This window comes from Dendrobates tinctorius, unplaced genomic scaffold (assembly GCF_039654945.1).
Source record: "Dendrobates tinctorius isolate UK_male_01 unplaced genomic scaffold, ASM3965494v1 ptg000040l, whole genome shotgun sequence".
In the NCBI taxonomy this organism is placed as follows: Eukaryota; Metazoa; Chordata; class Amphibia; order Anura; family Dendrobatidae; genus Dendrobates; species Dendrobates tinctorius.
Window position 1 is genome coordinate 23,824,523 of NW_027361708.1, and position 13,261 is coordinate 23,837,783.

Sequence of the window (13,261 nt, forward strand, 5' to 3'; positions counted from 1 at the left end):
TTCAGTCTTCCCAGCCTGGTGCAGGGCTACAATTTTGTTTCTGGTGTCCTTTGACAGCTCTTTGGTCTTCACCATAGTGGAGTTTGGAGTCAGACTGTTTGAGGGTGTGCACAGGTGTCTTTTTATACTGATAACAAGTTTAAACAGGTGCCATTACTACAGGTAATGAGTGGAGGAAAGAGGAGATTCTTAAAGAAGAAGTTACAGGTCTGTGAGAGCCAGAAATCTTGATTGCTTGTTTCTGACCAAATACTTATTTTCCACCATAATATGCAAATAAAATGAAAAAAAAACAGACAATGTGATTTTCTGGATTTTTTTTTCTCAGTTTGTCTCCCATAGTTGAGGTCTACCTATGATGTAAATTACAGACGCCTCTCATCTTTTTAAGTGGTGGAACTTGCATTATTGCTGACTGACTAAATACTTTTTTCCCCACTGTATATTTATATATGTCATTGAGGCACATTTATATATTTATATTTCATAGAGTTCTACATAGCAGAATAGCCGCTAAATCAATTGTCGGCTTCTGTGAAATCATTAAAAAACCAGACATGAAATGACACATGGTTTACATACAGTAAACCATTTAATTTCATTTAGCTTTTATATGTCTTTGACTAACAATTAGATTAGAGTATGTGTGTAAAATTTGGAACATGTAGTTGCTAAATTAAGGGGTTAATTCATTGAAAAAAAATTGCGTTTGCTCCCGCGGTAATTTCTCCGATACAGAGGGAAAACCAGTAATTGAGGGAAGATTTTAATAGCCTAGAGAGGGACCATTGTTTTTGGCCTCCCCTGTGTAAAAAAAATCTGCCCCCTGCCACCCCAGAAAAGGCACATCTATAAGATGCGCCTTTTCTGGCACTTAGCCTCTCTATTTCCATTACCTTTAGCGGTGGCTAATGGGTTAATAATAATGGGTTAATGTCACCTTGCTATTGAAAGGTAATAATAATAATAATAATAATAATCTTTATTTATATAGCGCCAACATATTCCGCAGCGCTTTACAGTTGAACAGTTTCAAACACAACAGTCATAAGAAACAACGTTAACAATACAATAATTAAAGCGAAATAAGACGACCCTGCTCGTGGAGCTTACAATCTACAATGAGGTGGGGGGGATACAAAGCACAGGTTTGTATTTACAATGATGTATTTACAATGACGGTCCAGCCATCTTCAGGGGGTGGGGGTTAGATGGAGATAGTGAATGGGCTACACACACACAAACATGACTTTGATTACTGAATGTGATAGGCCGCTCTGAACAAATGTGTTTTGAGCGAGCGCCTAAAACTATGCAAATTGTGGATGGTCCTAATATTTTGGGGTAGAGCATTCCAGAGGATTGGCGCAGCACGGGAGAAGTCTTGGAGTCGGGAGTGGGAGGTACGGATTAGGGCAGAGGTTAGTCGAAAGTCATTTGCAGAGCGCAGCGGTCGGTTAGGCCGATAGACAGAAATGAGGGAGGAGATGTAAGGGGGTGCCGCACTGTGGAGAGCTTTGTGGGTGAGAACAAGTACTTTGAATTGTACCCTGTAATGAATTGGCAGCCAGTGTAACGACTGTAATATTAAGCCGGGTTAATAAAAGATAGTTATCAATACGGCACCTATCCATTATTAACCCTAGAATAGTAAAGGATTAAAAAAGACACACATTAATTAGAAATTCTTTTAATGAAATAATCACACAAAGTTTTTGACCACATTTATTAATCTGCTAATCCAAAAGAATCCCTTGTCCTGTGAAAAAACAAAAAACAAAAAAACAACAATATGCATACCTCTCCACCATTCAATCAGGTCCCCCGCTGCAATCCATTACAAGGGGTTAACTAGTTTACAACGGGGACTGGAGCTAATGCAACCAGCCCCGCTGTAAACTACTGCAGAATGAAGGAATTCAACTCTGTGCAGCCTCCCTGGCTGACTGGAAATGAACTAATAAGTGTGGGAAAGTTTCTGAACTTATTCCCACACTCATCAGTTCACCTCCGGTCAGCAGGGGACTCTGCACAGCCTAAGTGATATCATTCCTTCATTCTTGTGATGGATTGCAGTGGGGAACTTTACTGAACGGCGGAGAGGTATGTATATTGTTGGGTTTTTTTTTTTTTTTTTTTACATGACAAGGGATTCTTTTGGATTAGCAGATTAATAAATGTGGTCAAAAACTTTGTGTGATTATTTCATTAAAATATTTTCTAATTAATGTGTGTGTCTTTTTTACCCCTTTACTATTCTAGGGTTAACAATAGATAGGTGTCTTATTGACACCTCTTCAGTATTAACCCTCTTAATGTCATCTTTCAATAGCATGGTGACATTAAAACATTATTATAAACCCAATAGCCACCGATAAAGGCAATGGGAATAGAAATGCTAAGTGCCAGAAAAGGCACATCTTATAGATGTGCCTTTTCTGTGGTGGCTAGGGGCAGATTTTTTTAGCCACAGGGGCAAAAACAATGGTCCCTCTCTATGCTATTAAAATCTTCCCTTACTCACTCGCTTTCCCTCTCTGGCAGAGAAATTACCGTGGGAGCCCACGTAATTTTTTTCAATGATTAAACCCCTTAATTTAACACCTACATGTCCCAAATTTTACACACATACCCTAATCTAATTATTAGTCAAAGAAATATAAAAACTAAATGAAATGAAATGGTTTACTGTATGTAAACAATGTGTCATTTCATGTCGGGTTTTGTATTGATTATACAGAAGCCTGCAATTGATTTAGCAGCTATTCTGCTATGTAGAACACTATGAAATATTAATATATTTATATATGTGTCTCAATGACAAGTATATATATATATATACTGTATATATTCTATGTGTCTATATCTATTCTTTCTATTCTTTATTAAACATTTCAATGTGATTTTACTTTACCTCAAGATGATTTGCCTGCTTTTGTTAAAGGACACCGGTGCATATTTTTCGCAAGTCACACTTGTGGTCCGTGTGTAATCTGATTTTTTCTTGCACCCATAGACTTGCATTGGTGAGTCTTGGCCGAGAATCCATGACAATCACAGCATGCTGCGATTTTCTCAGCCTGATTAAAACGAGCGAGAAAATATCAGATGATGGGAGCTGCCGCATAGATTAACATTGGGACTAGTGCAATGCAATTTTTTATCGCATAGCACTAGTCCATTTTTCTCGCTAGTGTGACTCTGGCCTTAGAGGGAGAGTGTGCTTCTCAAGTACTGTGTGCGCAGTGTAATGAATCAGAGACCCATAGTACTGGTGCTGAAGCTGAGCAATTAAACTAACAGCTAGTTATGGGCAAGTAGAATCATTGCTCGGATCTTCCTGAGCATGCTCAGTTGATCTCCGAGTATTTTGGCGTGCTTGGAGATTTAGTTTTTGTCATCTCAGCTGCATGATTTGCGGCTGCTAGACAAGCTGAACACATGTCGGAATTCCCTAACAAGCAGGCATTTCACACATGTAATCAGCCTGTCTAGCAGTCTCAAAACATGCAGCTGAGATGGCGAAAACGAAATCTCCGGAAAATATTTGCGCTGCCACTAAAGTATTTTGAGCACTTTAGTTATGATAATGTTTGGTGTATGAATAGTGTGGGGCAAGTAATTGATGAGGGTAGGGGGTTGGCAGAGCTCAGAGGAGCGGTGTGCTTGGAAATTTTTTTGCTTCTAACTTTATGTGTGAACATTGCGGCTAGCCAATCAGGGTGCAAGAAACATCCACAACATCCTGACACAATGGCTTGTGTCATTGGCTGCTGAAATCACATGTCCCTCTCCACATAAAGTATGGATATCTTGTTTTAGCTCCATTTTGACACTGTAACAGCACAGAAGTTGCTCCTTTCTCTGTGACTGTTTGCTGCTTTATTTTATCTAGTTAGGTAGGCGGTTGCTTCTTAGTCAGATAGTATAGCTAGCTAGTGTTCCTTGTTGCTGTGAAATCAACCTTCCAGCAGATTTTGGGGGGCATTATGGAGGGCCACAGAAAAAGTCTGCAGGGCACTTGTCATACAAGTGTCTTGTGCACTGCTTCTATTGTGCTCCATGCATTAAAATAATTAAAATAAACAGCATGGGGCTCCTCTATGTTTGATAACCAGCTTTAATTGCACTTATTAAAAAAATAGTGGGGACCCCAAGTCTTTTTTATTTTTTTCCTCACTTAGTGCAGCGGCCAAATACTTAGCATGGCTGTGATGATGCTGGAAGTACCCCCACCGGTAAAGCACTGCAGCCTTTCATCAAGCTTTGTCAGTCTGCCAAACCCGAACAGTAACATGGATGTGCTGTAAGAAGTCCGTGTTCGGGGTGCACCCTTTACAGTTTGGGTTAGCTCATCACTAAGTGCCGTATTTGATTGATTTTATTTCAGTAAAGAAAGAAGATTATAAGTTAAATGTCGACTGTCTCTCCATAAATTCTGTGATATTTTAATTTTGTGCACTGATCCATGGGGCATATACCCTATTCGCTAAGTGCTGTCTATTTTTTTTAAACTTGTATGTTAGATTAGGTAATATAGGTAAACTATGGCTTCTTTTTGTTTGATTGAATTCTCCAACTGGTATCAATTTGATAACCCTAACCTGCCCCAAAAATACAGAATATCAGTCATAAAGCAAAGCACCATACTAGTTATAGGGAGATAATTTCTCGCACTGATATAGCACTAATATTTTGTGTAAAATTATATTTCTTTTTATTAATTTTATATATAATCTTCCATTATTAAAGCTAACTATATATAACACAATGCTGTGGTTAATTCTATTGCAGTAAGTTAAGTTATCTATAACTTTATAAATAATAATAATAATAATAGCAGTAAACACATTACAGTTAAACATTTGCAGACCTAGACTAGGTTGTCAGATGTGACGCTGCTCTCTGTATTGATATTGTGTTATTAGTTCTACCATATGTGATTTGCCAATTAAATGATGTATTTACAATAAATACAGAATCAAGGCAATGGATTATAAACTTTGTATAACGGATAATTACATTTCAGTACTCAAAATGTTGCCTCTCATTTTTTTGTAAATCTTATTTCTTCAGGGTCACATAACAGGATTAACTGGGATTATGGAGTTCAGGGAGGATGGCACAAATCCTCATGTACAGTTTGAAATTCTTGGAACCAGCTACAGTGAGACGTTTGGCAAAGATGTTCGAAGGGTAAATAACTTATTTTCTGATTTGTACCTAAGGGCTGATTCAGTCTTAGTTTAATAAGCATTTTTAGACTATTTAGTCACAGAAATAACTAATGTTCATCCTGTTGAACCAATGTATATGAAGATACAGTAATATAATAGGTTAATATATTATACTAGTGTATTGAGCTTAAAATATTGCCATTTAGGAATTTCACTGTATTGTGTCCAGTATAACAATTCAAACAAATTGCCAAGTTAAGTACACAATGAGGCTTTGTGCATACAATAATTTTGTGAACGTTTTACAGCAGATGCTAAGTGGAAACTAAGTGGATACTCTCCAAATTCTTCAAAACTTAGAGGTTCCACTCATTTTCTGCTTATCTTCTGCTCCAAAACATCCTCAAAGAACTGAGTGCAAATGCCCCTAACAAACTTTCCCAATGAAAGAATGTGATTACATTTTTGTTTTTGTTTCACGGAGTTTACAGGGTAGAACACAAACAGTAAAACTCCCAAACCATAAATCTAGAATCCTAAATGTTGGTTTTAAGACAAACAAGGAGAAAATCCGAAAAAAGAGAAGAATTAGTCATGAATGCAAACCTTTTTCTTCTTTTAGATCCAGCCTCTGTTTAGTCAATAAGAACAATTGTTCAAAAACTCCATAAGTACTTTCTGTCTAATTAATTACAATATTTCAATGACATGATTGATCCAGAACCCTATTCTTGTCTTGCAAATACTGGACTGAGTAATATACAGTGTTTGTGAAGGTCTAATGTGCGTTCATACTGAGTTTTATTGCTGAGCGTTAGAATAGAACCACTCAAAAAACTATGTGAAACTAAAAAAACATGAGTTTTGATTGGAGATTTGGAAAGTTTCTGCTACAAAAGCTCAGCAAAAAAGATTGAACACACCTTTTATGCTGCTTTTTAATGGATTTAAAGCCAAAATCTCTACAGCTGAGTTTCGGCATCTTGTTTGACAGTTTTAATATACGTTTGTGCCTTTTGTTAAATTTGGCAGAAAATATTCAGTTACGTCTTTAAATGGCATATAAAAATGGCAATATAAATGTGAGTCATTTTATTTTAAAGTGAAATAAAAAAATTAAAATACTTATTGAAATTACATAATTTAAAAAGCCACGTAAAGCACTCAAAAATGTATTTACAATTTTAGATGTCTCCGAAGACTTTTTACCATATTATTTTAAATGTAAAAAGTGAGAAAAATCAATAGTTAATACATTGTTTTGGGCACATTAGTTAATGTAATGGGTCAGTATGCAAAAGAATGCTTTGGGAACATTAAATCTTGCAAATATACTTGTATTATTTTAATAATGGATACCAGCAATGTGTTATTGATTCTGGCTCAAATGTTGGGATCTCCACACTTCATGGCAAACAAGAAGACACTGTGTTGCTACTTTGCGCTTTTGCAAACACCTTATATCAGTATTACATTTACAGTGGAGGAAATAAGTATTTGATCTCTTGCAGATTTTGTAAGTTTACCCACTGACAAAGAGATGAACAGTCAATATTTTTAAAGGTAGGATAATTTTAACTTTGAGAGATAGAATAAAAAAAATCCAGAAAATCACATTGTATAAATTATATAAATTTATTTGCATTTTGCAGTGACAAATAAGTATTTGATCCCCTACAAACCATTAAGAGTTCTGGCTCCAACAGACCAGCTAAATGTACCTAATCAACTCATTGCCTGCATTAAAGACAGCTGTCAAACATAGTCACCTTTATAAAAGTCTCCTGTCCACAGATTCAATTAATCAGTCAGACTCTAACCTCTGCAGCGTGGGCAAGACCAAAAGAGCTTTATAAGGATATCAGGGACAAGATCATAGACCTGCTCAAAGCTGGAATGGGTTACAAAACCATATGTCAGGCACTGGGAAGAAGAAGACAACTGTTGGTGCAACAGTAAGAAAGTGGAAGAAATATAGAATAACTGTCAATCGACATCAGTCTTGGCCACCATGCAAAAATCTCACCTCGTTGGGTATCCTTGATCATGAGGAAGGTGAGAGATCAGCTTAAAACTACATGGGGTAACTTGTTAATGATCTCAAGGCAGCTGGGACCACAGTCAACAAGAAAACCACTGGCAACACATTGCACCATACAGTTTTAAAATGCAGTGCCAACAAGAAGTCACATGTGCAGGTCCATCTTAAGTTAGCCAATGAACACCTGGATGATTCTATGAGTGATTGGGAGAAGGTGCTGTGGTCAGATGAAAGAAAAATTAAGGTCTTTTGAATTAATTCAACATTTTTGGGAGAAGAGAAATGCTGCCTATGACCCAATGAACACCATCCCCACTGTCAAGCTTGGAGATGGAAACATGATGTTTTGAGGGTGTTTCTCTGCTAAGGGCATATGACTACTTCACCGCAACAGTGGGAGAATGGATGGAGCCATGTACCATAAAATCCTGAGTAATAACCTCCTTCCCTCTGCAAGGACATTGAAAATGGGTCGTGGCTGGGCCTTTCAGAAAGACAATGATCAAAAACATACCACCAAGTCAGCAAAGGGGTGGCTCAAAAAAAGCACATTAAGGTCATGGAGTGGCCTAGCTAGTCTTCAGACCTTACTCACATAGAAAACTTATGGAGGGAGTTGAAGCTCTGAGTTGCCAAGTGACAGACTCAAAATGTTAATGATTTAGAGATGATCTGCAAAAAAGAGGTGACCAAAATTGCTCCTGACATGTGCACATACCTCCTCATCAGCTACAAAAAACATCTGACTGCTATGCTTGCTAACAAGGGTTTTTCCTTCAATTATTAAGTCTTGTTTGGCTGAGAGATCAAATACTTAATTCTCACTGCAAAATGAAAATACATTTATATAATTTATACAATGTGATTAATTGGATTTGACACATATTTATGCACAATACAGCAAATAAAAAATGCAATAGATAAGGCAAGTGACATGAAGCAGAACTATCATTATGGGAGAGGGCTAAGCGTAAATATTGGACTAGTTCATAGATAAGGAGTCTTGATGTTTTATTGTCCTCTGATTGGGGTCTCCTAATGTGTTGTGATGCCCCCTACAAGGTCTTAGGAGCAAATTCCTTAATTGATGTAAAAAGACATAAATCCATGCGACACATTCATTCCAGCATTGAGAGTGTCAAAGGTAATCATGAGCATGTACTCCCAGACTCTTCTCTCTCTCTGAGATGTGAAGTTACTTTTCAATACCAGTAATTTCATATCCATGGTGTTGTGATCAGGCATACAAAAATGTTTTGCCACAGGTGGATCCATTCTTTTTTCTCTTATTGTGTGACGATGAGAATTCATCCTTGTTCTAAGTTTTTGCCCTGTCTCTTCCACATACAGACCCCCAGTTGGACATTTAGTACAAATAATTAAGTACACCACATTAGATGTGATGCAGCTGAAAGTACCTGGGATCTTGTAGTCCTGATGTGAATTGGGGATCTTTATTCCCAATTCACTCTCCAGATTTTGTATTAGTCAATGCCTGATGAAGAGACCTGAGTAGTCTCAAAAGCTTGCAATGTGTTACCAACTTTTCAATTAGTCATTAAAAGGTATAAATCACTGAGGACTCTCTATTCTGAATATTTTTCAATCTACTGGCTAACACGGTACAAAGATATTCATCATTCCTGTATTCAATGATGACAAATTTTTACATGACTAAAATAGGAGAAATAACTAGTAACAAGATTCCATGTAGACCAAATGGTCTATATTTCCCCCACTGTATTACAAAGATGGTTATTTTTATGCATACTACTGATTTATGAAATAAAAATTATACTGTTATTTGATTTTGATCACATTATTACAAGAATATTAAAACAAATTTAGTCCATCCGTAAAGATGTAAAATGCAACCTTTTTAAATGTGTCAAAAGAGTGAAATTTCACATGCTATAGTGGTGGAATATAATAGTTTAGAAAATTAGTTTCTTTAAAGGTAGGTTGAATTAAATGGTTTTGTCAATTTAATTGTGTAATTCAAATTTGCAATTCAAATTGGAATTAGCACCTGTTGTAATAGATAAGTGAAAAGCAATATATGAAAATATGGGTAATTTTTTAATTCATTTGGAATATTCATTTTATCTTAGATATTTTTCTCTAAATGTCAAACTACTAAATTCCAATTATATTAACAGAACAGATTAAATAATTTATGTATGATCATATTATTCTGAGATTCTTTTGTATCGTAAAAAAAATTCTCTTCGAATTAATATACTGTAGTCGCCTAGAGGGATTGACCATTTTACCCATATTTTATGTGTTGGTGCCATGACTTTGTGGCAGTTAATAATATGCTATTGCAGGCTTTCCTCATGCACTTGTTAGTGCAAACTCTTCATAGACTGCACAGCGCTTTTGTTCATAAAATGAAGTCCTCAACGTATTTTTTAAAATAAAAATAAAGTGTCAAACCTCTTTTAATCTTCTCAGTTCAGCAGCTACAGAAAAAGCATTTATCCAGCGTACTTGTTTTGCAATATTTTTTTTCCAAGCAAAATGAGTTGATTCAATGAAAATCAAATTCTTGTAAAATTTTTAAAAATTTGTTGAACCTGGTGAAGTTAAACAATTTGCAATTCGCTCTATGCTGTAATTCTACTCTTTGCAGAAGTTTGCATCAGCCGAAGAAGGCTCACGCGACCTTGAATGTGAATGGGTTGGCTTCCTTACAATGCCTAATAGCTATGAAATGGCATATAATGTATACAACACCGGTATTATAGAATCAGGTGCATTAGTGCATTTTAAAGACAACAGAATTTTTGCCCAGCTGGTATATTAGTCTAATTTGAGATAAATACACACTTCACCAACACTGCCTCCTGTTTGCGCTGTTGTTTTGGGGCATGTCATCTACCTAGATTTTCTTTATTCCTTTTTTGAATTGGGCCTTGGTTAATTGTGTTACAAAATTTTTGCAGCATCAGAGCAGTATAACTGAGCCCTGCCTGATTTGCAACAGTGTTATGTAATGAAATTCAACGCTTTATATGTTGGGGTATCTGTGCAAACAACAGGTGATTAACATTTACATTAGAGGTTAGGAAGATGTGAGTGATGACCTCCGATTGATGGAATATTTCCAAAAGATTCCACAGGCATGAAGCCAATGGAATTTTGAAAGTAGTTTATTCTCAACCAGGTTGATCCTAATTTAATGGATAAGACCCATTTTGCACTTGTTGTCTTCCTACTCTACCTAACGTTTACTTTAAACAGTATTCCTCAGTATTTCTCATGATGATTACTACTTAACAATTTAAACTGTTTAAATTGGCAGTTTTCAAGTTTTATTAAATTTTCAAATACAACAGTCTAAAAGACAGTATTAGAAGGAAAATAAATATGAGGCAATGAACACAGATAATAATATTGAAAAACTGACAATAACAATTAATACTTCAGTAATAAACAATTACTATTCAACAAAGTAAATGTTTCATTATAATCAGTTCCTTATAGTGTAAAAGGAAGAACTATGTCTAAACATATAAATCTTAATCTGTAAACATAATGTATCCAATAGAAAATGTTCAAATAAACTGCTATATAGAAAATATATGAAGAGGGTGTTAACCTACATGACCAGATTAAGTCAGTAAATGAAAAGGATAAAAATATCCCAATATGTAAAGAGTTGGAGTAAATAGAGAAGAAAAAAGAGAGTTGGATAGCTAGGAGGAAAAGAGTAAAGGGGGAGAGGGAAAGATAGGAGAAAATAAAGGAAATTAGGGATTCAGTTTATTCTCAGAATTGGGTTGCCAAAGCCTCATACATTTCAAATTGTCTCCTTTAGCTTCTACTGATAAATCTTCTATATGTCATATGTGTGTGAACTCTTGCTGTCACTAAGACATAGACGAGATTTTTATCAAACGTCATTGACAGGAGACATTCTTAAACACCATCGGTGCCCGGGAGCCTTGACAAGAGGGCTATCTGAGGGGAAAGGATAGTTTTCTCTCCAGTAATCTTAAGGCAAGCAGAAAATACACTTTCACAAAAAGCTTTTATTTTATCACAAATGTAGAGCATCAAACTTTTCTCTGTTTCACAGTGTCAGCATGAATCTGGTACAGAGGGAAAGGTTGTATTGAGTGTTTTTTTATTGGATACTGCTACAACCTTATCAAAATATTGTCATTTCTTTCTTGAGCATACTCAGCTACTTACATTTTGTAGGTAAACAGAAAGTTACTTTGTTCATCTTTTTCCGAGAAGGTATTGTCTAGTTCAGTTTCCCAAGAGTGAATTAAGTTAACATCTAAAGAATAAGATGATTGACTAAAATTGCTAACTATATGAGAAATCAGATAAGGTGGTGGTGAGTCCGGAAGGAATAGACTTTCAAATGGAGTTGGTATAGTAGGAAAAGAGTGCCATTCCCCCTTTTTTGCACATTTTATAAAGCCTAGAGTAGTAACCCCTGTGTGGATATTTGTATTTTTACATTGGTTACAATCCAGGGAAGATGTTTTAAGGGAAGAGAGAAATATCCTTTTCCAGTATGACCCATTGTTTTGAGTCTGACTAAAAGTGCCATTCAAATAAGAGCACAAAGAAAGAGGTCTGGTGATACAACTGAAGGTCCGGGAGACTTACGCCTCACATAAGTTTAGAACAGTTAAGAATTTGAAATGTTATTCTTGGTCTATTTTTTTCTCCAGACAGACCTGATTAAAGCAGATTTACCGCATTTTTCGGACTATAAGACGCACCGGACCATAAGACGCACCCCTATTTTCAGAAGGAAAATAGGGAAAAAAATAATAATGTGTCAAATGGGGTCCGTCTTACAGTCCGAATTCAGCTTACCTGGGAAGGGATCTGGCACAGGTGGAGAAGTAGTCACAGGGGGGTCATTCAGTGGTTCAGGCTAGCGCGGTGGCGGCTCTGTGCTGGGGCAGCTGCGCTGGGGCTGGGGTGGGTGGGCTGTGCTGGGGCAGCTGTGCTGGGGTAGGGGCAGCTGTGCTGGGGCAGGGGCAGCTGTGCTGGGGCAGGAGCAGCTGTGGCAAGGGCAGCTGTGCTGGGGCAGGGGCAGCTGTGCTGGGGCAGGTGGGCTGAGGCAGGGGCAGCTGTGCTGGGGCAGGGGCAGCTGTGCTGGGGCAGGGGCAGCTGTGCTGGGGCAGGGGCAGCTAGGGCAGGGGCAGCTGGGGCAGGGGCAGTTGTGCTGGGGCAGGGGCAGCTGGGGCAGGGGCAGCTGTGCTGGGGCAGGGGAAGCTGTGCTGGGGCAGCTGTGCTGTGGCAGGGGCAGCTTCACAGCCCGGAGGCCCCCGCACACCCCTTGCTGGGTGCCGCCATGTTGCGGTGGCCTCTGGGAGCATGGATGTCGGCAAGATGGCCGCCAGTCTGGGGACGCCACATGCGCAGCTTCAGATCTTGTGCCGAGATCTCGGGGGACGAGATTCAAATCTCGGCAACGAGATCTCGTCCCCCGAGATCTCGGGACGAGATCTAAAGCTGCGCATGCGCCGTCCCCGGACCGGCGGCCATCTCTGGTGACTGACTTATTATGAAACCCCTTCTCTCTGATATTACGCATGTGCTTAGGGAATTAGTTCAGTAGTCTGCGCCAGTCTGTGGCAAGCCTTAGGCCACTGTGCACACCGTACCTCTGCGCTAGCGTCTGACATAGCGCCTGCTTTGTAGCTGTGTCGCCCAGTGGCAGTGTCCTGCGCCACGCTGCAGCCCTTCTTGGCGTTCACAGTAACAACGCCGCACACACAGTAGGTCTAGATGGACGCAGCCCCTCTGTCTTAGTTCCTGCTCCTATGACCTTATGCCATGTGTGCATTTACCTGAGGCCTGTGACTCTAACAGGCTCAGCCTTTTTGTATGTTTTTGTTGCGGCGCCTCTGTGTGTGAACAGAGCCTGCTCTGCGCACTTCAGGTGAAGTTGAACCTATGCACATTATATCGCCATATTGCTCGTCTGCCATTACTTAGCAGCGGTTTTAACACCTACTGCACGGTGGACCCCGAGCGGCGAACGCATTTTCGTGGAATTATATAATTA

At 38.3% G+C, this 13,261-nt stretch overlaps 1 protein-coding gene across 4 annotated transcripts in view; it reads left to right on the forward strand.

The window, feature by feature from the left end:
- The window catches only part of GRID1 (glutamate ionotropic receptor delta type subunit 1), a 1,795,826-nt gene that overhangs the window by 1,350,521 nt on the left and 432,044 nt on the right, over positions 1–13,261 (forward strand). For all 4 annotated transcript variants that reach the window (XM_073574878.1, XM_073574877.1, XM_073574874.1 and 1 more), the window contains exon 8: positions 5,077–5,196. In XM_073574878.1, coding sequence (XP_073430979.1) covers positions 5,077–5,196 — 120 coding nt within the window. The remainder of the gene's footprint in view (positions 1–5,076; positions 5,197–13,261) is intronic.